Source organism: Podarcis raffonei, chromosome 14 (genome assembly GCF_027172205.1).
Source record: "Podarcis raffonei isolate rPodRaf1 chromosome 14, rPodRaf1.pri, whole genome shotgun sequence".
Taxonomy (NCBI): Eukaryota; Metazoa; Chordata; class Lepidosauria; order Squamata; family Lacertidae; genus Podarcis; species Podarcis raffonei.
In genome coordinates, this window is record NC_070615.1 from 32649583 (window position 1) to 32675777 (window position 26195).

The 26195-nt window shown below is 43.9% G+C and overlaps 1 protein-coding gene across 28 annotated transcripts in view; it reads right to left on the reverse strand.

Annotated features, from left to right (window-relative positions):
* RBFOX1 (RNA binding fox-1 homolog 1) overlaps positions 1-26195 on the reverse strand; it is a 1472193-nt gene that overhangs the window by 113383 nt on the left and 1332615 nt on the right. For 24 of the 28 annotated variants that reach the window (XM_053365871.1, XM_053365879.1, XM_053365868.1 and 21 more), the window contains 3 exons: positions 8486-8629; positions 6449-6502; positions 1211-1303 (listed from right to left, as the gene is read on the reverse strand). In XM_053365871.1, coding sequence (XP_053221846.1) covers positions 1211-1303; positions 6449-6502; positions 8486-8629 — 291 coding nt within the window. The remainder of the gene's footprint in view (positions 1-1210; positions 1304-6448; positions 6503-8485; positions 8630-26195) is intronic. The other 4 variants (XM_053365877.1, XM_053365874.1, XM_053365889.1 and 1 more) reach the window with 2 other exon arrangements.

Sequence of the window (26195 nt, forward strand, 5' to 3'; positions counted from 1 at the left end):
CCAGTCAGTGTCTCCAAGGCTTGCTTAAAACAGACACTCAAATTTACAGGCGTACCGATATAGATAAAAAAATATAGAGAAGAGAGCATCAAGAAAACTTAATACGACAAGTCAAAAAAATCCACGTGGTATATATATATATATATCAGCGCTTTAAAAAGATACGTGAAACGGCGGATGGACTTTCCCACTTACCATTCAGCACCATCGCCAGCATGGGGTATGTATACAGTTACCATGGTTACTGAGAGTTTGGTGAGGGCCCTAAGCGCTACCGTCGAAGGAGGGGAAAATGGAAAAGGCAAAACATGCAACATCTTACTCAAAAGACGACAGCATTTTCAATTGGTTTTTGTTTTTTTTCTCGCTCTCTTTTTCTTTTAAAATTCTAACAAATACAATTCAGTGTTGAAGGGGATCCAGTGGTGGTATAAATAAATATTCATAGGCTTATCCCCTCCCATTACACCCCCAATGGAAAATTTAACTGGGAACTTGTCCAAAATGAAAACCAACATTTTAGACTCCAACCGTCCCCCCAAATTTGTATTTAGTTTGCAGAATTTATTTGATTTCCAAATGGGAATAGTTTTGAAAGCCACTGTAGATCCTGCCTCAACCCTGCAGTGAAAGCAAACAAATGAAATAATAAATAAAGAAATAAATAAAAATAAACCAAAAACGACCTTAATTTTTGTTATTATTTTTTTGCTTTGTCGCTTAATTTTTGGTGTGGTTTTCTTTCTTTTTCCAATTTTTGTTCCTTTTTTAAAAAAAAAAATCTATTGCACCCATTGAGTTAACAAAACCTTTCAGGTCACAGCAAAACGGTTAAAAGCTTCTCACACTTCTGCCATACAGCTTTCAGCAATAAGGATGATGGTAAGAGTTACAAAATAAATTGATCCAAAAGTAAAATAAAAAGAAAAGAAAGGAAAATTAAAAGTAAACCCAAGGAAGGCCAAATTATCTTTATTTATATATACATACATATGTGTGTGTGTGTATATATGTATATATATAAAAATAAATATATATGTATACATATATGAATCTATATACATATGTGTATATATATATATATAGAAAAAACTATGGGAAGGGGAAGGGGAAGCACACCAGAGACACTTATGATGCATCTGAAACAACAAATGAGAGTGAGGCAGACATTTATAAAAAAGATGAAAAGGAAAATATTTTTAACATGCACCTCGATTTTACGGCCCTCTACCACGGTGCCGTGTAATTTCTCCCTCGCCCTTTCGGCATCAGCACTATTTTCGAAAGTAACGAAACCAAATCCCTGCATGCAGGTGGGAGAAGGGGGGAAAATAACGTGCATATCATTATTTCAGACAATGACCACTTCTTTGCTTATTTTCTTTGTCTTTCTCTCTCTCTCTCTCCCTCTCTCTCTCTCTTTAATTAAAAAGGTTCTTGTTCCTTCTTCATTTCTGCAACATGCAAATTAGAAAAATAAAAATTATAATCGTACCGAGATGTGCAATTAATAAAGCGACCAACGTGAACAACTTTTCTCTCTCTGTCTCTCTTTTCATCAGTTAAATATCCCCTGAAGAAAGTCAAAGGATGAACACCAAATACCTTTCGCTTTTATTTATTGGTTTGGTTATCTAAATTGTCGCTGCGGGGGGCGGGGGGGAGGAGGGAAGGAAATCTAACAAAAAAGAAAGGAAAGGAAAATCCTAAACCAATGGAACCATGTCATCACATAGGAAAACAAACAAACAAATAAAAAGGGAATGGCGAGGGAAAAGAAAGTTGGCTCACTTTGAATGGCATGCAGAGTCGACTCAACCAAATAGTAAGACAAACCAAAACTTTGTGCACAAATTTCAACACCAAAATGCAAACCTCATCTAGAACTTTGGACTAGTTCCTTCATGCCATTGTGAAGCAAAGAAACATATTTTTCACATGCAACACACTAGGGTTGTTTTTATAAATTTTGGTGAAATCTATAATATTTACTTTTTTTGTCTTTAAAGAAAAGAAAAAAGAAAAAAAGGAGGGGTCTCAGGAAAACAAAACAAAATGCAAGGACCGCTAATGAAAGAAAATAGGGCTTGGAACTGAGCAGAAACTTCCTGACTCTTAGAAAAAGATCAAACATAATTGTGTGACATGAATAAATAAAGAACAGAATTCAGAAATGCAAACAGCTCGACCCAGGTTTGGCTAGGCCAGAGGCAGGCAGCATGGTGTCCTTCAGAGATTATCGATCTAGAGCTCCCATGATCTCAGACCATCATTGTCTTGCTGGCTAAGGCTGATGGGAGTTGTAGTCCAGCAACGTCTGGAGGACACCATGTTGGGTATCTCTGAATGAGACCATGTTTTCATCCTCCTTATTCACTTCATTTTAAAATAAGAATAATGTCCATGCATCAGGTTCTGGGTTGATTGTTATACAGGCTTGGCACACATGCACAACATGCAGTGGAGGGTGAGCACACCTTGCACATCTGCAACATCCCACTATCAACACACACATCAGATGTTTAGTGTAAATCAAGACCTATATTGTGCACATGTCATTTGTGCCCATGTCATTTCTCCACTGTAAAGATGACGGTGGATGGTCCAGGTTCACACTAAACATCCTCTCTAAGATGCTGGTGGTGGGGTTGAAAATGTGCATCTTCCCCCAACAACCTCCCACTGCACATTGGATATATATGCTAGGGCTGTATATGAATGAGCCCACTGTTGCTCCAAAATCTGTATAGATTTGCCTAAAGTGCTATACTTTGGGTGGAAGCAGGTCACCAACTTTTGCAATCCCCAGGCAGCAGGAATTAAGCAGAAGCCTCCAAAGGTGCAGTTTGTGATGATCTCAGCAGCTGCCACACCCCTTGAGGACACCTGAAGCTTGTGGGCTACTCATAAGGAAAGGGTGATAGCCAATTGAATTCTTCTCAGAGTAGACCCATTGAAATGAATGAACATAAGTTTGGTATGTCCATTCATTTCAATGGGTCTCGTCTGAGTAAGATTACCATTGGATACAACCCATGGCACCCTTCTGGCAACTCACTTCTAATGAAATGGCAACTGCAAAAATCAGCACTCCTAGACCGAGGAGAGAAGCCTGCTTCACCCCAGTCATTCTTATCAGAATGGGAATTTAAATAAATGCTCTGGATTCACCACCAACACCTACAAGAAAGGCCTCCATTTATTTCAAAGCAGGCAGCAGATCTGTGCACTTATTCTTGGTTGTCCATGGACTCATGCCTAATAAGGGAACTTGAAGAGTCTCAATGGAAAATTAAGTAAACTCTCGCTTGTTCTCTCTAGAATTATGATCTTAGAATAACACAGTAATAGCAGTCTCAGTATGATGACTTTCACGGGGATTTCTTCAGAACCACCTATTTTCACAATGAAAGCCCAAGGACACAACACTAGGATTGAGATGCCTTAGCCAGCCCCAACCATCACAGCCAATGGTCAGGGATGATGGGAAGTGGAGTTCAACAACATCTGGAGGAACCACATATTCCCCAGCAGTTGCTTCTCAGGGTTTCACACAGAGGACATTTCCAGTCTAACTGGAGATGCAGGAAATTGAACCTGGGATTGAACCTGCTCTTACTCATTAGCTGAACCCCTTCCTTTGGTCTGTGCTTCTGATCTTTATCTCTTCTCCCTGCCTGACCCACCTTGCCAGAGAACTCTGCTTCACCTCTGACTGCCTTCCCCAGTCTGGTGTTTTCCAGATGTTCCCACCAGCCCCACTAGCTCCAGCCAGCACAACAAATTGTCAGGGATGGTGGGGGATGTGGTCCAAAGTATCCAGAGGGACACCACGTTGGGCCAAGGACCTTGCCTCTTCCCTAACTTGACCAGAGCATGGCTGACACAAATATAGATCAACCATAACCATTGGCTTTTCTGGGGGACCTTGAGTACCTCTCTTTCCAGCCCTCATAGAATAACTTTGCCATGCTCCTTGCCTGTGGATCTTGCCTCTAAGCAGAGCCACTTTGGGCTGTCCTCTCCCATCTACTGCCTGCAATGAAATGAGTTGTGTAGCCATGACTCTCATCTTGCACCAAGGTAGAAGTGGCGGGACTGATTCCACCCAGCAATGCAAAATTCTGCATTACTAATTCAGCATTTGCTTAGTATAGTGCTTTAAGCAATTCATACCATCTAACTTTGCTAACGTTATTAAATGAATGTTTCAACAGATATGAACTTGCACTTTAAGCTTCCAAATATCTCATCTAGTACTGACAGAGAAATTTAATATTTCAGTTATTACAAAAAAGTCAAGTAAAACATTGTGTACATAAATATAGTCCAACTTTTCAAACAATGTGAGACACTAGACATTCCCACCCCTGTTAACTCTCCTCCCTCAGAATAAAACTGCATGACTAGAAGGGAGGGAGGGTATAGAACTGTATTCTTTAAAGCAGAGGTGGAGAACATATGGGCCCCTGATGTTCATCTCCCTTCATCACTGACCAAAGCCATGCTGGTTGATGGAAGATGGAATCCAATAACATCTGGAGGGGGACAGACAAGTTTTCTTTCAAATGGAAAGACTTCCTGTGTGGGGTAGCATGCTCTGAAGAGAATCCATTCCATTTCTGTAATACTGGTATCTGGACTCTTCAGGTAGTGCAGGTACAACAGATCTTAGGATTCTGCCCTCAGCAGTAGCACCAAAATCACAGTGAAATCTCCCTTGTGCACAGTCAGAATTGCTTTCCTAGTGGGAGCAAGTTGGGACAGGGACATGGGCGAAGCCTAAATGGGCAAAAAAGGGCAAAGGGCTCCATGTTCAGATGGAGGCCAGCAACTGAGGACTACCTCTCCTTTCCTACAGGCAATTCACACAAGGTCTGGGCACCTAGATTATCCATGTGACATGGTGCAGAAGACGACTCCCCATCCTCATGCTAATAGATGAGAACAGTGTAGGTCTCACAGGTCAAACTCACAGTGCCACACCAAGGCCTCAACTTTCATTACTGGTTATATGAATGTTGAAGAGTAGGAGATAGTGGAGTGGGGTGGCAGGGCTTACATGACCCCCAGTTGGCAACATCATTGGAGTTTACTAGGAGATAAAGGGGGGAGGGATGTGGTTGGCACCACGCAAACACACTGGTGGAGCCCATCTGGCATGGGCGTAGCCAAGGGGGGCAGCTGCCGCCCCCATCAAGTAAATAAATAAAAATATTTAACTGAGATTCTGCCCCTAACATAAATCCTGGCTACGTCCATCCAATCGGGTGCACTTGGAATGCACCAACTTTCCCTCTTCCCCCTCCCCTATGACTCCCAGCAAGCAACGCAGTGCAACCAACCAGAAGCAAGGTGAGCTCCACTATTCCATCACACCACCCACTACTGAGAATGTGAGCACAAAACTTACTTCTGCACCCCATCGGGTGGATAACCTGTATGTCCAAACCAAGAGTGAAGCAGCTATTAAGAGACTCTGTGATTCAGGCTGCATTCCTTTAAAGCAAAATTGGGGAAAGGGTGTTAAAGCAGCCAATTCCAAACAGTGTAGACCAGGGATGAGGAATCTGTGACCCTTCAGATATTGTTGTATTCCAGTTCCCATCAATCCACCAAGGGTCAAGGCTAATGGAAGTTGTAGTCCAACAACTTTTGAAAGGCCACAGGTACTCCAGTCTCGAAAGCAGAGGTAGGGAACCTGCAGCATTCCAGATGTTGCTGAACTATAGCTCTCTTCTTCCCTGGTGACTGACCATGGTTGCTGGGGCTGATGGGAGTTCAGCAATATCTGGAGGGGCAAACATTCCCCACACCTGCTCTAAAGTAAGTCCCATTGATCTAAATCACTGGGTAAAGGATTGCAGCCTTTGTCTCTTGTTTTTCTCAAGCAACACAGAAACCTAATTCAAAAAGGTTAGCAACATTTTGAAAGTTTTAACTAAGCAGGACAGCAGCTGCACTTTCATAATCTGGAAAAAAAAATCACACTTGATCAAGTAATTACTCCAGAGGATATTAGATTATATTACTTGCTTCCATTTCAAGAGCAGAATATATACCTATTCTAACAATCTTTTTCCCCCCTTGCAAGCTTGAACTAATTTCACCAAATGAGTAAGGCAATTATCAGGGATGGGAGAGAGAATCAGCAGACAACACTTGATTATATTTAAAAGCAGAAGGCAATATTCCCCTTTAACTGGTGACAGTTTATCGTAGTTAAAATTATCCCCTTTAAAGGGATTCAAAATTAGGCCAATGAATTTCACGCTGTTTGGGAAATTGACAAGAAAGAAAGTGGGGTGGGGGGAAGCAGCCCAAGAGGTGCTTCTGTTGAAGTGGATATTTAGAAAGGGTTTATTATAGCACTGCAATTGCTTCCTCTTATTTGTATTGAATACTTCAAACAAATTCAACATTGCCACAGGTGTATTTAACTGCTTACCTTTGAGCCTCGCTCATTAAAAATAATTTCAACATCTAAGATTTTACCAAATTGCTGCAAGGAAACAAAAAAGAAGAAGAAATCACATAAGCATTTTTAAACATCCCCCACACACCAATGCAATAGAAACATATAAATGCAAAAAAAGATTTTTCAACACTTCGAGGATTCTATAGTGTAGGAAAATAACTGCATTCTGAAGTGCAGCTAATAAAAACAGTTACCAGCGGATTCATCTCTGCACATACAAGCATCCCTGTTTGCAGTCTACTCTATGCACTTCAAGTAAGCATGTTCCTATGCACCACTTGGTGTATGTGGAGATGAAGATTCCATTCAGGTTGATGGTGTGACCCTTGTTCCATGCAGGGGAGCATCTCATGTGCAGGAGGAACACCTAAGTGGGATTCCCTGTTATGATTACTGCAAGAAACCTTGTTTTCTCAAGGTTTCTCATCTTTCTAATCTTAAATTCAGTTTGGCACATTTCTGCATCGGTTCCTTTTTACCGCCTTTTTTATATGACCAATTTTTGCCATTTGACTCTCATCAACTTAGGGCCGGCTTACCCATAGGCACTAGGGGTGCAGGGCACCCAGACGCTGGGCTCTCAGAGGTTCCAGGCCAAGAGTCTAGGGCTGAGATTTGGAGTCTGGGGATTAAAGAGCCAGGCCAGCCGACAGCCGCTGCTGAGCAGTGGAGCCCATCAGAGCGCTGCAGGCTTTTCTGCTGCGGTTGCTGAGGCAGCCAGATGGCTCCACCTCCTGCACGCTTGGGATTGGTGGGCCGTCGAGAGGCCTGCCCGGTGCACACTGCTCACATGAGGAATGTAGCTTCCCTCCCGGGGGAAGGATTGCTCTCCTCTTGCAACGGCATGGGAGAGAGTTGTGTGCCCCCCCAAAAGCTAAAAAAGGCTCAACAACTTTGGCCTCCCCCCCCAAAAAAAAATGGTGGTGATGGGCACCCCAGCGCAGCATATGCTAAAGACAGCCCTGCATCAACTATTCAAAATTAAGTCCTGTTGAATTCAATGGGGATTCTCCTAGGCAAGTGGGGATTCGGACTGCAGCCTTCATCTGTCATATTGCCCCTTAAACACAAACAGATCTGCTAGTCTTTGATGTGGTACTTGACTTTTTGGCTGTGTACACACCAGATATTGAAAATGCATTCGCCCTCCTCCATGAATCCTGGGAACTGTAGTTTCTTAAGGGCGCTTGGAGTTGCAGCTCTGTGGGGGATAAATTGAAGTTCCCAGGATTCTTTGGTGTATGTGTGTGTTAAATTTGCTTTTGGTGTATGTTGTGTACTTGACCTTTGTTGCTGTTTTCTTCTGAGATGGTCTCGATGGTTCCATGAAACCAACAGTGGAAGCTGCTTCAACTGTCTGAGGACAGATCCACACCATGAGTTTAAAGCACACTCAATGTGCATTTAAAGCACATGACTTCGCTCAAAGAATCCCAGCAGCTTATTCTTAGCTGAGAACCTGCAGACAGATCCACACCAGACTTTTAAAGCACAGCCAATGCACATTTAAAACACATGACTCCCCTAATATATGCCCACATCCTTAACAACCTACAGTTCCCAGGATTCCTGGGGGAGTCATATGTTTTAAATGTGAATGGTCTGTGCTATAAATGTCTGATATGGATCTGCCCACAGGTTCTTGGTTAAGAATAAGTGCTTGACACAGACCCTGCCCCATGGAGTGGGACCTAGACCCCCTTGACCCACTGAGAACATAGAAAAAAGCTGCAACTACTGAGATGTTCCTGAAGTTGCATCTGGCTTGAGCCCTGTTTATAGGACTGATGATGCACATTCAAAACTTACGGTAGTAAGTGTGAGGTTACAATCTGAAGAGGACCTTCTTTTTTTAAAAATGCAAATGTAAACTAGTATTTTATTTATTTATTTAATTTCTTTATTAAATTTGTTTACCGCCCTTCATCCGTAGATCTCAGGGCGGTTCACAACTTTAAAATGCTAGATTTAAAAAATGCAAACTGTGTAATAATACAAAGTACTTACCCCAAACATTTGTCTGAGATCTGGATCCCGGAATCTGAAGGGTATATTTGAGACATGCAGCCGTTTCGGCTGTGATTTGTTTTCTGTGTTTTCAGAAGATTGTGTCTGTTGCTGTCCGTCGGTCTGTGCTGCATCGTCTGTCTGCTAAAAAAAATTCAAGCAGGGGGCGGGGATGGGATGGAATGCGGGAAGGGAGAGAAAAGAAAGTTAGTCAGGCTTCCAGCATTGTTTCGTTACACCAGACCTGTATTTCCTCTGGAAACTGGTATTCATGAATGGATAAACAAGAAAGGGAAGGGGAGACTGGTCAACTGAATGAATAACATCAGTTAGGAAGCTGTGTGTCTTCATACATATCTTCCTCCCGGTCCAGTGGGATCAGATGTGGAAGCTCTGTGGGTCATGTGATGCTATTCCTATTCATGGTCGACCCATTTAAATCGATGGACATGGCTAACATAGGTCCATTCATTTCAGTGGGTCTGTTCTGAATAGAACTTACCCTCTGCTTTTGAACCCCTTCCTTTCAGGTGGTCTTCAACCACACTGTTCCCAACACCATTCCTGAGGGTTCCCCAAGCATTAGTGTGAGCACCTTAAACTCAATCCAGAAATGAACTGCCCATTCATTTCTGTGGATCCACAATGAGTAAAATTGACAAAGCCCTCACTGACATCTTGTTGAGCCCCTTGACAGCCTCTCTGACAATTTGAATTAAATCATTTATTTGAACAGGTTCACGTACCTCTTAACAAAAGGCTCTAAACATTTTACATAAAACAATATAAAAGATGCATTAAAAATTCAGATAAAATCAAACGTCACAAAACAAACGGGCATTAAATGTATCAAACTATAAATAAACAATTTGGTTATATAATGAATATACACACTAAATGGGGCTCATCAACCTGTGAGAGAAAGTCCATCTAGGAGAAGGAAAACTCTGTTCCTAAACCCCTGCTGCCTTGTGGGATATCCTGGAGAGAAGAAAAGACTAAGGGGTAAGCCCTACACAAATCCAGAACGGCGTCCCTAAGATGGTTGGATGGTGCTTGTGTGCCTCCTTCCAGCAACTCCAGCAGCCAAGCTGGTGCCAAACGCAGTGCTCTGATTTCCTTTGGCCCACATTGTACTCTCTGGGCATCCCAGGAGCTCCATACACTTGCGCCCTGGGGAGGTCACCAGGGGCGTAGGATGGGGGGCAGTGGGACATAAAATCCACACAGAAACACATCATTGCTTGTTTTGACTCACTTGTGGGAACAACTCAGAGGCCATGAAAGAAGGAAGGTTAACAACAGGAAGAATTAGAGGAACTATTGGAAATGACTGTGAAAAGCAGTAAGAGATATGAGATGATCAGAACCCTCCGAACTTGAACCTTAGGAAGTCCCATTTAAAAATTTGGCAGAATATTTGGATTATTATTATATATATATAGTCAGGGAACTGCCATCGGAGCCTAGAGTGGAGGTAAGGCTCCCCAACGATGCAGGAGAAGGGACCAGCAGGGAGAGAGAGAACACTTCCTTTGAGGAAGGAAATAGGAGTGACACCAGGAAGCAAGGGGGGACTGCGGAGAGAGGGCTCCAAGACTCTTCCACAGAGACCAGCGGGGAGAGCTCAGGACCTCCGTTGGGCACGCCCACTCTGCGCAGGAGACTTCCACGCAGGGAGGCTAGGCGGAGACTTGGCGTTAAAGAGCTTCTATGTTGGAAGAAGTTCAGGAAACGCCCACTGACAGATTCTGCCAGCGACTGACACAGCCATGGAGAAAGGGCTGTCCAGCCAGGGAAAGTTTCAGCCAGGCAACGTTGCCTAGAGCGGCAGCCCCCTTTACGCACAAGCAACCCCCAATTCCCTTTACATATATGTATAATTTGGAATATTTAATGTGCTTTGATTGGATTGTTAAAATGGAAAATTTAATAAAAATGAATTTTTTAAAAAGGAAGGGGGGCAGTGGGGGCGGTCCGCCCCAGGTGTCATCTGTGAGGGGGTGACGAAAAGGCACACCGCGGGGGCTCACCCTGCCGCCCCTGTGCATGGTGGCTCCCCCCCCCCGCAGATCGCCCACCGCTGCCATTGTGCACCGCGGATCTCTCGACTACCGCCATTGTGCACCACAGATCACATTGCCCCCCTGCGCAACTCGCAGACCCCCCCCCCAGTGCATGGCATGGCTGCCACTCTGGGCACCCATGCAGCTAGCTCTGCCACTGGAAATCACTTTGGTGCTGCTAACCCTTGGAGGCATACTCCATTGACTCTTGAAACAGACAGATGCCAACAACAGAATAAAATAACATGTTAAAATTGATTTTAAAATTGTGCATCCAGGCTGGCTTTCCTAAACCAAAATAGTTTTAGCAAGCACTGAAAACAATACAGCAAAAGTGCCTGCCTAAATTTTAATTAGGCAGGGAGCTCCGGAGGTGAGGTCCTGCCTTGACACCCAATTTCCGACCTTCAGCCCTTGGACCTCAAGAATCAGTGGCAGGGGAGATGGTGGAAAGCTCAGAGTCAGGGTAAGAATGCCCATGTGATGGTCAGGGAGGAGAGAAGCTGGCAGTGAGGATATAAGAAGCCTCTGAGGTGCTCCTGGGCTTTATCTGAAATAAGAAATCCCAGCTCCCTCTAGATTCCTCTTGTTCATTTCTTTATTCCAGTTCCATTTCCACCACTAGGTGGTGCTGGTCATGGATGCAAATCTATGACACACGACAACACATTTCCAGTAAGTGTGTGTTCAAATTAGTTTGATCTGACGTACAAACTCCGAGCACATTTCCATGTCAGGACTGGAATAGGGGGGAAACAAACAGAAATAAATGAGTGAATAGTACCTTAGCCTGCCTGGGAAAGAGTCACATTCACAATCCATAATATACATGCATATTACTTTCATTTTGTAGCCTGATAGCAAGTTTTAGAGGCCCTCTGCTTCAACAACATGAAAGCAATTAATTTCATTATGTCATCTGAAAATTAAAATTAATCATCTTTTGCAAACCAAAATGTTAAGAATGCTCTGGGCTGTTTTTCTTTTCTGTTTAGAAATTTCAAGACAATATGGGATACCTAATTAATCATACTGTAGAAATATATATATGTATACTTTTTTGCATAAGAACCTTTATGAACTTAATTTTCTGGCACAAAACCAAACAAATAAACAGTGAAAGCATGGAATAAACACATGCATTTTCTAAAACACAGGAAGATTTTCCCTGACCTCCTCCCCCTCCCCACTGCCATCTCATTCGGCAGTGCATTTTTCAAAGATTGCTGAAGATTTGGGGAGCCATTTCTCGTATCTCCCCTTGCTCTATACAAGTTACTACCAATATACACATCATCACCATCATCATCTCTATTCAAAATTTCATTCTCATAAATTGTGCAAGGTTGATGCCATTAGGGGAAGGAGCATTGGAGCATCTCAACCTTGGTTCCCCATATGTTGTTGGACTGCAACTCCCATCATTCCTAGCCAGAACAGCCAGTGTTCAAGGATGATGGGAACTGCAGTCCCACAACATCTTGGGAACCAAGGTTAAGAAAGGCTGGTCTAGAGATTTTGGGTGCATGTCAATTCTGCATGTGTATCACTTTTCTACAAAAAAAACTGTGATTCATTTAAAAATGTGTGTGGGAATGTTTATTTAAAAAAATGTGTCTTTATCTCAATGCATGCAGTTGTAAACATATTCTATTCCAAAATTTTCAAACACATTTTGGTCTGGGAGTTTCCCTTCAGCAAAATAGTAGTGTGAAATTCAAAAGATCATTATATTCTGATTGATGTATTGGTCTAGAAGGTGCAAATTAGGATCAGTTCAATAAAAAATGCCAAACAAATTGAATTCTTCTCCATTTCTAATTCCACCTGAGCATCTTTGAAAAGGGACCTCCTGGCAATTCTGGGTACCCTGGAAATGGCAGCAGTCACCACCACCATTGAAGTTCCATTACAAAAAAAGAAGACCGGGAATATCAGGTATAAAACTGGTCTAACAAGGCTAACAAAGCACATAACTCCTTTGAGAATTTTCACTCATCTTCCTGAAATTCATTTTTGGCTTCCCTCGTAATTTGTGAGAGGTTTGCCTGTGGAAGGACTTTCAAACTCGCTTTGACTCTGATTTTCAGTGACATTTCAATAAGTGACTGTACCCTCCAATTTCTCAAATGTATTCTTCCCTCTCAAAAGAAACTTCAATTCTTCAACCCCTTTCTCAGGGCACTTTAGAATTTCTTTATAATTTTAGGGGTGCGTGAGGCTGAGCTTACCTGATCACTGTGAGGTGGCTGTGAGCATCGTGCGAGTTTCTTTTCCCATTCAAATGTTTGCCCAGCACTCTATAGCCTTCCTGGCTGCCTGATCTGAAAAGGCCCCATGGGGGGACTTATCTCATTATTAGGGCTGGGAGATGTTGGGTTTCCAACATCACGGTGTATCACCAGCCAAACATCGTGGTTTGGTGATATACCATGATGTTGAAAAAGACTGCATTGGCCCCCACCCATGAGTTGCCAGGTGAAACTGCGGCAGCTCTCATCATGAGAGCTGAGGCGCTTTCACCCCAGTGCCTCGCAGGCTGTGGCGAATACAGCTGGCCCCAGCCTGCTGCTCAGCTGGGGGGGCAGAAAGGCTCCTGCCCCCAGCGAAGCCAGCCCCAAGTCCCCTGCTGCTCGTGCTGGAGCAGGAGGATCTTGGGGCTCCTTGGCCAAGCTCCCTTTGCCTTTGCTGACATGTGGGGCAAGCCCACTAGCCCCCCACTCCACAAAGACAGACCAAGCAGCAATAGCCAAGCGCATGGAACCTGTCAGGCTCTGTGCATTTGACATCCTTCGCCTTTGCCCGTGCGGGTGCACTGCCTCTTTCCTCCAGTGAAGGGGTCGTTCATCCCAGGAAGAAGAAGAAGAAGAGTTTGGATTTGATATCCCGCTTTATCACTACCCGAAGGAGTCCCAAAGCGGCTAACATTCTCCTTTCCCTTCCTCCCCCACAAAAAACACTCTGTGAGGTGAGTGGGCCTGAGAGACTTCAAAGAAGTGTGACTAGCCCAGCAGCTGCATGTGGAGGAGCAGGGAAGCAAACCGGGTTCACCAGATTACGAGTCTACTGCTCTTAACCACTACACCACACTGGCTCTCCCACCCTCCCAGGCAAAGTCTGCAAGGCACAAGGTGCAAAGTCACCCTATCTGTGCCTTGTGGAGAGGGGCTACTGGAGGCTGCTGGTGAGCACTGGGCCCGTCAGGAGCATCAAAGATCCCCTATACCACCCAGTTGCCTTCAACCAGAGGATGGGATCTGTCTTTCTGTGAGGAAAGGCACAGCACACCTTCCTGGAGAAGGCAGCCAGGCGAGGATGGGGATCTCAGCTGGGAAGGGAAGGCTTTCTGCTACTCAGCTGAGCAGACCCAATCCTGTTCCTACTTTCATGCAAGCAGGAGCGGGGACAAGGCTCTCTCAGCTGGGGAGGGGGGAGCACTTTAACGGAGCCCCCATCCTGCTGCAGGATCATGTGAGCTGGTGGTGGACCATGGCTCCATAAAACTACTTGGCTGAGGCGAGGGCAGCAGAGCGCTCCTCAGCCAAGCAGTTTAAAGAAGCAGGGGAAGAAACAAGCTGTATTGGCACCTCTCTGATTCAGCTTGATTCTCCCTCTGCCAGGGCAGAGTGTGATGGCGGCTTCACCAGCAGTATATCGCTGGTGAAACCTCTGCCACTTAGAGTCCCTCAGCCTCCAGCTCCCAGCCAGTGCTCTGGGCGCTGGAGGCAGAGCGACGCATGAGCGGTGATGGTTTCTCCAGTGATATACCGCTGAGTGAAGCTGGCCAGATCGATGTCTGCCCCTACAGACTGGTCCTGAGTGATATATCGCCCAGGCCTACTCACGATGTCCTCCCCTTAAGAGTAAATGCAAGTATGGGAAACTGGGGAGGCTGCAGAGTACTGAGAAGTGCCAGTTGCACTAAGCACAATCTAACCTAGCCGGCATCATAAAGGCTGCAATTCTATGCATGCTTTACTCAGAAATAAGCCCCATTCAACACAGTGGTGTAGAAAACACACATAAGCTACAGAGGTTGTTGTAATTCCAAAACCTGGCTATTAACCCAAACATGCCAAAGCCACAAACCCAACAAACTAGAAAATGCTTTCTAGACGTCAGAACAGACAAAGAACGTAGCCAAAGGTCTGTCTAGCCCACCATTTTCTTCTCAGAACCAGAAGCTCCAGCAGAAAGCCTCCAAACACACCAAAATGTGTACAAATTTTCATGCAGACATTTAAGTGGATTTAAGATGAGGGTTGGGCAAATGTGTAAATTTCATTTTATATCAGTTCTCGTAAAAATTCATCAGAATTTTAGTGCCCATTTCTCATAATATACACGCTTTTATGCAAAATCTTGCCTGATATAAATATTTTTGCAAAGCAATTTTCCCTAATGCAATACCTTTTTGTATGTTATCTTCACTGAAATATGCATTTATATGCACACTTTGCAGCAGTAAATGCATTTTTGTTCACATTATTTGACTGGAGAACTGCAATGCAAAATTAGGAGACCTGCAAATCTGGAAGGATAATTCTGTTTTAGTTCACGTATTGTTTTGGAAAGTGCAAAATAGGTTAGTTCACCCTTAAATGTGAACCAAACAAAATCTCTCCTCCATCTCTACTTAAGATTGGAAAAATGAAAAACAGAGAGAAACAAAAATGGACAGATTTGCTGTTCCTGAGGCAAATAGAGAAAATTCTGGTACAAAAGGAATACAGGTTCTTTGAAAGGTGCAATGTTGCAGTCAGGACAGCAAAAAGAAAAGCCAGTTGTATCCCTTTCAACAGATTGTGCCGCTGATGCTGATCATACCTGCTGTGATTTATCAGGCTGAATATTTTGTGGCCCAACACTCAGACAAGCAAAGAATTCTTCCATGCAACTTGAAACAATAGAATGGAACATAACTTACTTGGAACTTTTTAGGAGAGGAAAAGAGAGAGAAACAACGCAAGCCCTGCTCTATAAATCTGCACTATATACATCAGCTATAATGTCCAACTACTTTCTAGCTTGGAGATTTGAGACATCATTTGTCATCTCTACGGAAAAGGTCATTTCCACCCATTTATTGCATGACTTTTCACTGGCTCCACTGAGATTGTATTTTTAATTTAAAAGGTCTGATAAACAATTACATATTTTACTCCAGTTATTGATGACCAGCTGCCCAGTTTGGGAAGGGGGGGCGGTTATCTCTGCATTGTGAATAGCAAAAGCCAACCAACAAAACAGAAGCCACAGAGGCTGTTCTTGAAGCCACCATTAGCATACACAAGCACCATGCACTGAAAGAATACCCAGCCTGAAAATTTCGGTAACATCCCTCCTCCCCCACATTTCCAATTGTTGAAACTAAACTGCTTCTTTGAAGACTGTTGAATGCATTTTGCAACTACTTTAATCTGGGACTCTGGGGCTCATTTTTTCCATAATCATTTCTAACTCAATCAATAAGGCAGAGCTACACAAGTTTAATCTTGGTAAAATTTGATTTAGGTATTGACAAATGCACAGAGAAAACTATATGCAGGGCATGCATACATCTTCACAATGGAATGTGTCTTCGTATGTCAAATTTAATTTATCATTCTTTAGCCAATTTACATTCCTCACCGTGGCACCAGCCCCAGGTTTTCGTGGAGTTGCTTTCCTACCAAGCATCAGTCTCCGGTGGGGGCAATCCTTTAATTTTCTTTGCTCCCCTGGGTCTAATTTTGTTTTTTTGAGAATATGACTACAGTCCTGTATGTAGGAAACTAAGGTAAATGGACCCCTGACCATTTAGTCATGACCGACTCTGGGGTTGTGGCGCTCATCTCACTTTATTGGCCGAGGAAGCCGGCGTACAGCTTCCGGGTCATGTGGCCAGCATGACTAAGCCGCTTCTGGTGAACCAGAGCAGCGCACAGAAACGCTGTTTACCTTCCCGCCAGAGTGGTACCTATTTATCTACTTGCACTTTGAGGTGCTTTCAAAATGCTAGGTTGGCAGGAGCAGGAACCGAGCAACGGGAGCTCACCCCGTCGTGGGGATTCGAACTGCCTTCTGATTGGCAAGTCCTAGGCTCTGTGGTTTAACCCACAGCGCCACCCGCGTCCCCATATAGGAAACTAGGAAGCTGCTTTATACTGGATCAGACCCTTGTTCCATCTAGCCCAGTATTGTTTACATTGACTGGCAGGAGCTCTCCAGCATATTAGGTAAGGAGTTTCTCCCAGCCCTACCTGGAGATGCTGGGGATGCTATACCCACTGAGCTATGGTTCCCTTCCTTGTATGCAGAGACAGTAGCCTTTCCCAACTGAGTTCTCTCCATTCACTTTCAACTTCAACTCTCTTAAACCCCAGCCAGCACCATGATGTAATGTTGTTCCAAGAGCCATTGTATGAGAAAGCATACATCCCTTGCTTCCAGCTTCACAGTAAGCCTAGTTTGCAATTGCATCTGAACTGAGAAAAGGCTCTCGCTCAGATTGAAGCTCCAGCATCTCCAGGCAGAGCTGAGGAAAGCTGGGTGCCCCAATTGGTCTGACTCAGTACATGGCAGGTTCCTGTGTCACAAAGCGGCCAGTATCAATATTAACCCAAAGGAGATTCAGAATGGAAATGATGGAGGGATTTTTAAAATTGGGATTATTGCTTCCGTTCCATTTTCATCTGTGGTTCATAAATTGTTTTTAAACCATCAGCAGAGCACCCATTGATAACAGCCAGCCTGTGAAATGTCCCTCCATTCTCTTGTAATTAACATGGCAAGCTGTAATGTAATTAACATTTAATGTAATTAACCATGAATGGGTGTTGCTCATTGGCAAGCAAACCTTAACTTCTCCCCAAGCTTCCTACATTTAAAGTTTAGATCTGGGAAGCTTGTGCAGGAAAGCAGGCTAAGTACAATCTCCTGCAATGCAGGAATCTTTTGCCGAATGTGGGACTCAAACCCACAACCCTAAGAGTCTCATGCTCTACCAACTGAGCTATCCCAGCTGACTTACACCACCTGCTATGCCAGGATCCTGATCCTGCCTCATTTTCAGTGGTGCTACTTTAAATTGAGAGACACACACATACACAGAGTTTGCAATTCATTATTATTATTTAGTACCCTGCATGCATTCTGTATAGTTTCTTGGGCTACTTAGAAAGCATGTGGCTGTGTTTGTGTGTCTCTGTGTGTATGTATATATAATTTGTCCTGAACCTTTCTCAATTGCTTTTTTATCAGGCTTACAAATCAAATCAAATAGGTATATTGCAAAACCTGGGCAATATTATTTTTTTTCCCCTCTGCCCCGCGCATATAGCACAATGTATTGAGTTACGCTTTTCTGTGAACTGCCACCACTATTCTCCCTGGATTGAAAGAGAATGGCTGTGGGGGCTGTAAATTCACTCGGCTTTCCGGCATTACTGCTTAAATCAAGAGGCCTATTCAAAGAGAGAGCAAGTGTTCATTACACAAATCAATTTGGTCAAAAGAACAGCACGGTGGGTACTCAACCGTTGCTCACATAATATTGTCAACTTAATCAAATAATGCCTGCAAGACGTCCACAAAAGGCTTTCTTTTTAAACCCCCCCCCCCCAATAAATAACTCGATTGATTCAACAGGAAAATTAAATGAAATGGCGGGGTGTTGTCTCCCCCAACTCACCAAAAAAGAAATAAATGTGAATAAGTATTATGCACTTCCTGGTTAAGCATGTGTAAACTGGTGTAGAAGGTGATTGATAAAAGTAATAAAACTAAAAATATCTGTTGCTTGAAAAAACAAGTATATTCAGCAAATTACATACAAAAGCATGCATAGTAGAAGTGTGCCCTAAAATGCTGATAGTTTTTTAGGATTACATTTTTAAAAATTGCAAACTGATGCAAAATTGTGGTTTATCTGCACACATAAAATAAATAATGGCCTCGCAACCCCTCTAATCTGGAGGAATAATTAGCTCAATTACATTTTTTTGCACTGCCACATTTTTAAAAGGAGAATGTAAATTGCACTAGGGGATAAAGTCTTTGTTACTAGTCGAAGTCATGATTCCTTGGAACACAGAAAACAATGATACAAGAGTCATATCAAGATAGCAAGACAAGGAGACACTTCTTGAAGGTGGGCAAAGCAAATATGATTACTGATATGCCTGGATGAAGGAGTGGGGATCACTCTACTATAAAAAAGTTTGATTTGTAAACAACGAACAGATGCTGGGGCTAAAAAATCAGGGTCTGACCCCCAATCAGTGTTCCCTAGCCAAAGTATCATAGAATCATAGAATCATAGAGTTGGAAGAGACCACAAGGGCCATCGAGTCCAACCCCCTGCCAAGCAGGAAACACCATCAGAGCACTCCTGACATATGGTTGTCAAGCCTCTGCTTAAAGACCTCCAAAGAAGGAGACTCCACCACACTCCTTGGCAGCAAATTCCACTGTCGAACAGCTCTTACTGTCAGGAAGTTCTTCCTAATGTTTAGGTGGAATCTTCTTTCTTGTAGTTTGGATCCATTGCTCCGTGTCCGCTTCTCTGGAGCAGCAGAAAACAACCTTTCTCCCTCCTCTATGTGACATCCTTTTATATATTTGAACATGGCTATCATATCACCCCTTAACCTCCTCTTCTCCAGGCTAAACATGCCCAGCTCCCTTAGCCATTCCTCATAAGCCATCGTTTCCAGGCCTTTGACCATTTTGGTTGCCCTCCTCTGGACACGTTCCAGTTTGTCAGTGTCCTTCTTGAACTGTGGTGCCCAGAACTGGACACAGTACTCCAGGTGAGGTCTGACCAGAGCAGAATACAGTGGCACTATTACTTCCCTTGCTCTAGATGCTATACTCCTATTGATGCAGCCCAGAAATGCATTGGCTTTTTTAGCTGCCGCGTCACACTGTTGGCTCATGTCAAGTTTGTGGTCAACCAAGACTCCTAAATCCTTTTCACATGTAGTGCTCTCAAGCCAGGTGTCACCCATCTTGTATTTGTGCCTCTCATTTTTTTTGCCCAAGTGCAATACTTTACATTTCTCCCTGTTAAAATTCATCTTGTTTGTTTTGGCCCAGTTCTCTAATCTGTCAAGGTCGCTTTGAAGTGTGATCCTGTCCTCTGGGGTGTTAGCCACCCCTCCCAGTTTGGTGTCATCTGCAAATTTGATCAGGATGCCCTTGAGTCCATCATCCAAGTCGTTGATAAAGATGTTGAATAAGACCGGGCCCAAGACAGAACCCTGTGGCACCCCACTAGTCACTCTTCTCCTGGATGAAGAGGAACCATTGATGAGCACCCTTTGGGTTCGGTCAGTCAGCCAGTTACAAATCCACTGAGTAGTAGCATAGTCAAGACCGCATTTTACCAGCTTCTTTACAAGAATATCATGGGGCACCTTGTCAAATGCCTTGCTGAAATCAAGGTAGGCTACATCCACTGCATTCCCTTCATCTACCAGGCTTGTAATTCTGTCTAAAAATGAGATCAGGTTAGTCTGACATGACTTATTTTTCAGAAATCCATGCTGACTATTGGTGATCACAGCATTCCTTTCTAGGTGCTCACAGACTGTTTGCTTAATGATCTGCTCCAGAATCTTCCCTGGTATTGATGTCAGACTGACTGGGCGGTAATTATTTGGGTCCTCTCTTTTCCCCTTTTTGAAAATAGGGACAACATTTGCCCTCCTCCAGTCTGCCGGGACTTCGCCTGTTTTCCAGGAATTCTCAAAGATGACTGCCAGTGGTTCTGAAATCACATCTGCCAGTTCTTTTAATACTCTTGGATGCAGTTCATCTGGCCCTGGAGACTTGAATACATCTAGACTAGCCAAGTATTCTTGTACTATCTCCTTAGTTATTCTGGGCTGTGTTTCCTCTGCTGAATCATTTGCTCCAAATTCTTCAGGTTGGGCATTGTTTTCTTTATCAGAGAAGAATGAGGCAAAGAAGGCATTGAGGAGTTCAGCCCTTTCTGTGTCCCCTGTTTGCATTTCACCATCTTCTCCTCTGAGTGACCCCACTGTTTCTTTGTTCTTCCTTTTGCTACGAACATACCCATAAAAGCCTTTTTTGTTGCTTTTAACCTCTCTAGCAAGCCTGAGTTCATTCTGTGCTTTAGCTTTTCTGACTTTGTGTCTACACGTGCTGGCTATTTGTTTGAATTCCTCTTTGGTGCTTCCCCCCCCCCCTTTTCCATTTTTTGTACACATCCTTTTTTAATCTTAACTCAGTTAAAAGTTCTTTAGATAGCCACCCTGGCTTCTTTAGGTACCTTCCATGTTTCCGTCTCATTGGTATTGCCTGAAGTTGTGCTTTTACTATCTCCCTCTTAACAAACTCCCAGCCATCATGAACTCCCTTTCCTTTTAGTTTTACTGTCCATGGGATCTCACCCAGCACTTCCCTAAGTTTTATGAAGTCGGTACCATGAAGTTGGTACCATGATGGTACCCAAATCCCCTTTATCCTCTAAAGCAGGGGTGGGAAACCTGTGGCCTTCTAGATGTTGCTGGACTAAAGCCTCCATCATCTCTGACTATTGGGCATGCCAGCTGAGGCTGGTGGGAGTTGGAGTCCAACAATATCTGGAAAGGCACAGATTCCCCATACCTCCCTTACAGGAATACTGCAACAAGGACTAAGGCTCCTGGATGCTACAGCCTTTAGCAGAGAGGATGGTGGGGCACTGCCACTCACCTGTCATGGACTGGTTGCAGACAGAGGAATGGTAGGAGGAATCATCTGGGGAACCACCAATGGAAGAAGGCTCAGAGCCCAGGGAGTGGTGGTGGGATGACGATGAGTGATCAGGGGGAGAATTCTGGGAACAGGAGATGTTGGAAGCTGAAGGGGTAGCAGGACTTAACGAGCTGGGGGTGTTGGTGGTGGAGAGGAGCCCAGAATCAGAGGCTGAAGCTGAATCAGGAGGGTGGGAGGAAGGAACAAGGAGAGGCGTGAAAACGGTGGAGGAAAGACTGGCTACATGGAGACACAGTCTCCAATTGCTTGAGAAAAGCCCTGGAGAGGAGGAGACATGGACAGCTGTGGGGAGTCAGAAACCTTTAGTCTCAACAACTGATTTCATGGAGGAAGACCCACCAGGTATGAGCCCAGTCTGCAAAGTTCATGTTTTTGCTAATAAAGAGTTAGCTCCAACTTTAGACTGTGAACCATGCTCACCCAACCTCTGACTGGGCATGTTGCTGCTTACTAGAAGGTAGTGGGGAAGGGGTGAGGTGGCAGGGAGGTCAGAGCAACACAAAAGCTCCAAGAGAGCCAATCTAGCACACTAGCACCACCAAAGCTCCCTGCTGCCTTACCCTTTGCCTCCTGATAAGCAGCAACATGATAGTACAGAGGTCAGGTGAGTGACAGCACCCCACCAAGATGTCTGTTACTAGATACAGAATATGCTGACAACGTTGGGGAGAGGGCCACAGAAGGAGAAAAAGCCCCTCATTGCATATAGCAATTAGTCTATGGCCTTAGGCTCAATCTGCTAGAGACTCATTCCACAGCCCAAAATCTTTTTTTCTTTTTTTACATACAAGGGAGTGGATTTGGCCAATCCACTCATCAGAAATAGTGCAGTTGCATTGCACCAAATGCACATTTTTCTTACATGAATGCAACTTTATGTGATAGGCTGCAGCTACATTCCAGATCTGTTCAAGCCTTTATTTCTGCCTGTCTCTCCCTGACCACCTCCGTCCGCCTCCCCCTTCTGGTTTATTCTGTCTCTGCCTGCCACCCTCCTCCTCCTCCCTTCAAGTAGTCAGTTGTATGTTGAGGAGTGGGGGGCAGCAGCAGAGACATGGCGCCTCTTGTGGCCACTCTTGCCAGCCAAAGGAAAGGTAATTTTGGCTATGAACAATTTTCACATTTATGCACGGCCCTCAGAACCAAACCCCTATGTATGATGCAACTCGGCTGTATCTGACTTTTAAAAGCCAATTCCCTAGCTCATAAGTCATCTGTACAAAAAGGTATGGTAAAAATGAATGTTGATCTTCTTTTAGTTTCCAGCAACAAAGGAGAAAACCACCACCTTTTTTGCCAGTCTAATAAAGCCTTAATTTCCATGTCCAGTAACTGGCAAAAAGCTACATGTATCTCCAGTACTGCGTGGAAGCCCATTGCGAAAAATCCAATTTCATTTGCAACATCTCCATTTTAAATTTGTATAGCTTCATACCGATGACTCTTGGGAGTGGAGGGAGCCACAGAAAGATAAAATAATTTCATTTTGTCTTCAGAAATATATTTTTTTCCAAATTATGTGACAAATTGCAAATTCTCCCCCCACTCCCCCTGCCATCAAAATAATATAAATAAAATGGGGGAAATGCAAGCTCAAGAAACAGTTCTAACTGGTCAATTGCCAAATCCCCCAAGAGATGGTATTGATGTCGATGTTGTGGATGATGATTTGGAGAATTCAAATTCAAACAGGGTAAGTATGCCCCCCTGCTCCTTTTGTTTCCAGTGCTTGTTTGGACTTCGAGTGAGCGCCTTTTTCATTCTCTATTTATGGCCGGGCAGTAGGGCCGATGCGAGAGGCCAATCTAAAAAATTGTGCCGTGTGTTTACCTTCGGCAAATTGGAATGGACTGGAATGTCTAGCATTTCCCCCTGTGAACAAGACTAATGTCACACACATAAAACTCCTTCCTGTAGGAGCCGTGTTTATACAGACTACCGCTGAGTCAACTTGCGAATGCAGCTGCACCATGCTGAGAAAGAATGGCTGATTGCTACATTGGATGTTGTAAGGAAATAAAAAAAAATGACAACATGATGAAATGATTTCTTTGCTTGACCCATCGGAGGCTCGCCACCTTTCACTGAAACCCTGCTGGACCTCTTTCTATTTGCTCAGATTCATGCCTGAGCAGAAGGCCTTTTTCTATCTTCCTTGTGCCAGCCACATGCAGCAGCCGGGCCCGCTGAAAATTCATGATAGACATGAGCTGATCTCTTTCAGAGATGTGTGAAATCTGCCAATTATTTCCAATAAATATATTTTTAAAATCTTCCTTACCAAAAAGCACATTTCCAGACAAGCAGAAGTGTCATTTTCACAAGGGTAGGGTTTTCTAAATGTCTAATTTCTTTGGTGTTTTTGCTTCCAAGTAATCATATGTGCTTCACTGGCACACACACACACACACTGTACATTTGAACATTAGAAGAGCCCATCTGGATCAGGCTAAAGGCCCACCTTGTCCAGCATCCTGTTCTCACGATGGCCAATCAGATGTCCAGATGTGAAGCCTGAAAGCAGAATCTGAGCACAACAGCACTCTCCCTTCCTGTGATTCCCAGCAACTGGTGTTCAGAAGTCTCTAGTCCTCATGACTTGTGGCTCTCATTAGCCTTCCACTCTGTGAATCTGTCTAATAGCCATCCAAGTGGGTGGCCATTGCTACATCTTTTGGGAACAAATTCTATAGTTTAGTTATTGGATAGTTGAAGTATATCTCATCACTGGCCCTCATTCAAATTTCTGTCTGATTTCCATATAATAATGTGATGAAAATGACTATTTTGATCTATTTGTTACTCCCTGCCAAAAACAAAAAAGTGACTTACAAAATATTAAGAGCCAGGTGAACCTTAATAACATAATGGGTTCTGTTCCTGGTTAACTGCATTTTTCAAAGGGGATTTGGGGCGAAGGCTGGCTTGGTTTTGTCTTCACAAAAAACAGCATATATAGGCACCCTCCCACCTTTAAGTGTGATCGACTTGCGTGTGACTGTGTATATGCACAATGCCACAAATATTTAAAGAATTCAGTTCAAACCCAGAAATGGCAGGAGAGAGCTGGAGAGTCCTTGTGGTCCATGATAAATCCCTTCCCTGGAGCCTGAAGAGGATGTCAGAGAGGGCAGAGTAAGCCCCGAAGAGACCAGAGGTGCAGTGGGATTTTGTTTACATCACTCAGCATCCCCGCAGCAGCCGTAGCAGCCACTTTTTCACATATCCTCTAGCCTCCTGTTGGCCCCAGAGCTTCATTTCTAGTTGCGGATATATTTGAGGTTTACTACAGTCAAGCAGTATATGAAGGTTATGAAATGAATAAATAACTGATATCTGCTTTGCAAAAAATGTGTATTAGGCATAGTTGAATATAAGCATTTGGAAACATTTGTTGATGCATTTTCATGACAACTTTTAAAAAGATCAAATTTAACATCAAACTTAAGGTAAAAAAGAAGAGAAACTGAAATTGACCAATTCACCTATCCATAGCTGAGTCTGAAGTCCAGACACATCTGAAGGGTCACAGCTTCCTCATAGGCCAAAAAACAACAACAAACCCAAGCCAATTTCCTCACCCTTAAATGCCAGTTTGTAAACTACCTCTTTGGTGTCTGGCTGAGTACTGGAGAAAGGCAGGATGCTGAGTTGCATAGGCCATTAAGTCCAGCCTCACTAATAATCCACAAAAGTTATTAACCCAGAAACTAGCTTGCTTGTCCACACACACCTATTTAAGTCATTGAAGCACAATGATGGCTTAGGAAAAAGAGATTAAACTCCCTTCCAATTTGCAAAAACCTTTCTTGCTCACCACAGGTGACCAGACACGGGGCTGTTTACAAGCCTGCATTTGTCTGACCCAGCATGGCTATTCTTGTGTTCTTAACACTGCAGCAATAATTGTCCAGACCTATTTCAAGGCAGAGAGGTTTTACACGGGCTGTGTGCAGTGCGCCATGCTCTGAACTCGTTCCCCAGTTTTCATAGCCGCCCTGTGGAAAATATCTTGGTTTTGCTTTGCTGACTTCCCTCTTCTTCCAGCCAGCTGCCACAAAAAACTGCATTCTCAAATGAGATGCAGCATTTTGAATAGAGAAGCAGGGGTAACAGAGCTGCAGGCACCGGTCACTTGATGTTTCCCATCCTTATTATTAAAAAGAAAGAAAATCACTCGATTGCAGGGCTGCATTCAGGGAGGGGCCTCTGAAGTCTTCAGGAGCCTCCTCTTTCTTTATGCAGAACCAGGAACAGAAAACTTGCAAATCAAGAACTGCTTCTTGCCACTCTTGTGCCTTGTTAAGAAAGTAAGAAGAGCCTGCTGGATCAGGCCAAAGGCCCATCTAGTTCAGCATTCTCTTCTCACAGTAGCAGACCTGTGGGAAACCTGCAAGCAGGACCTGAGCACAAGAGCAATCTCCCCTCCTGCAGTTTCCAGCAACTAGTATTCAGAAGCATTACTGCCTCCGACATGGAGGCAGAGCATAGCCTGATTGCCATTGTTCAGTTTTGATCCTTTGCTGGTTTTAAATGCAACACAGATGGAGGGAGCTGCTTCACATGGAATCAGCATCCAGGTCTTTTGGGTTTGCACCTTACAGGCAGAACTGCATTGTGGGCAGAACAGCTGCAGATATTTCTAGATCAGACTGATTACCTGGATCTGTGCCAGTCTCGGTTCAGGCCAGGGTTTGGGGCTAAATCAGACTTGGCTGCCCTGATGGATGGTCTTTGTAGAGAGCAGGACAGCAACTCTGCTCCTTCTGCTTGATCTCACAACAGCTTGGAATCCTTCTGCAGAGATGGGTATTGGTGGCACTCTGCTGCAGTGACTCAGTTCGTACCTGCCAAGTCGTATCAAGTGAGTATCGTTGGAA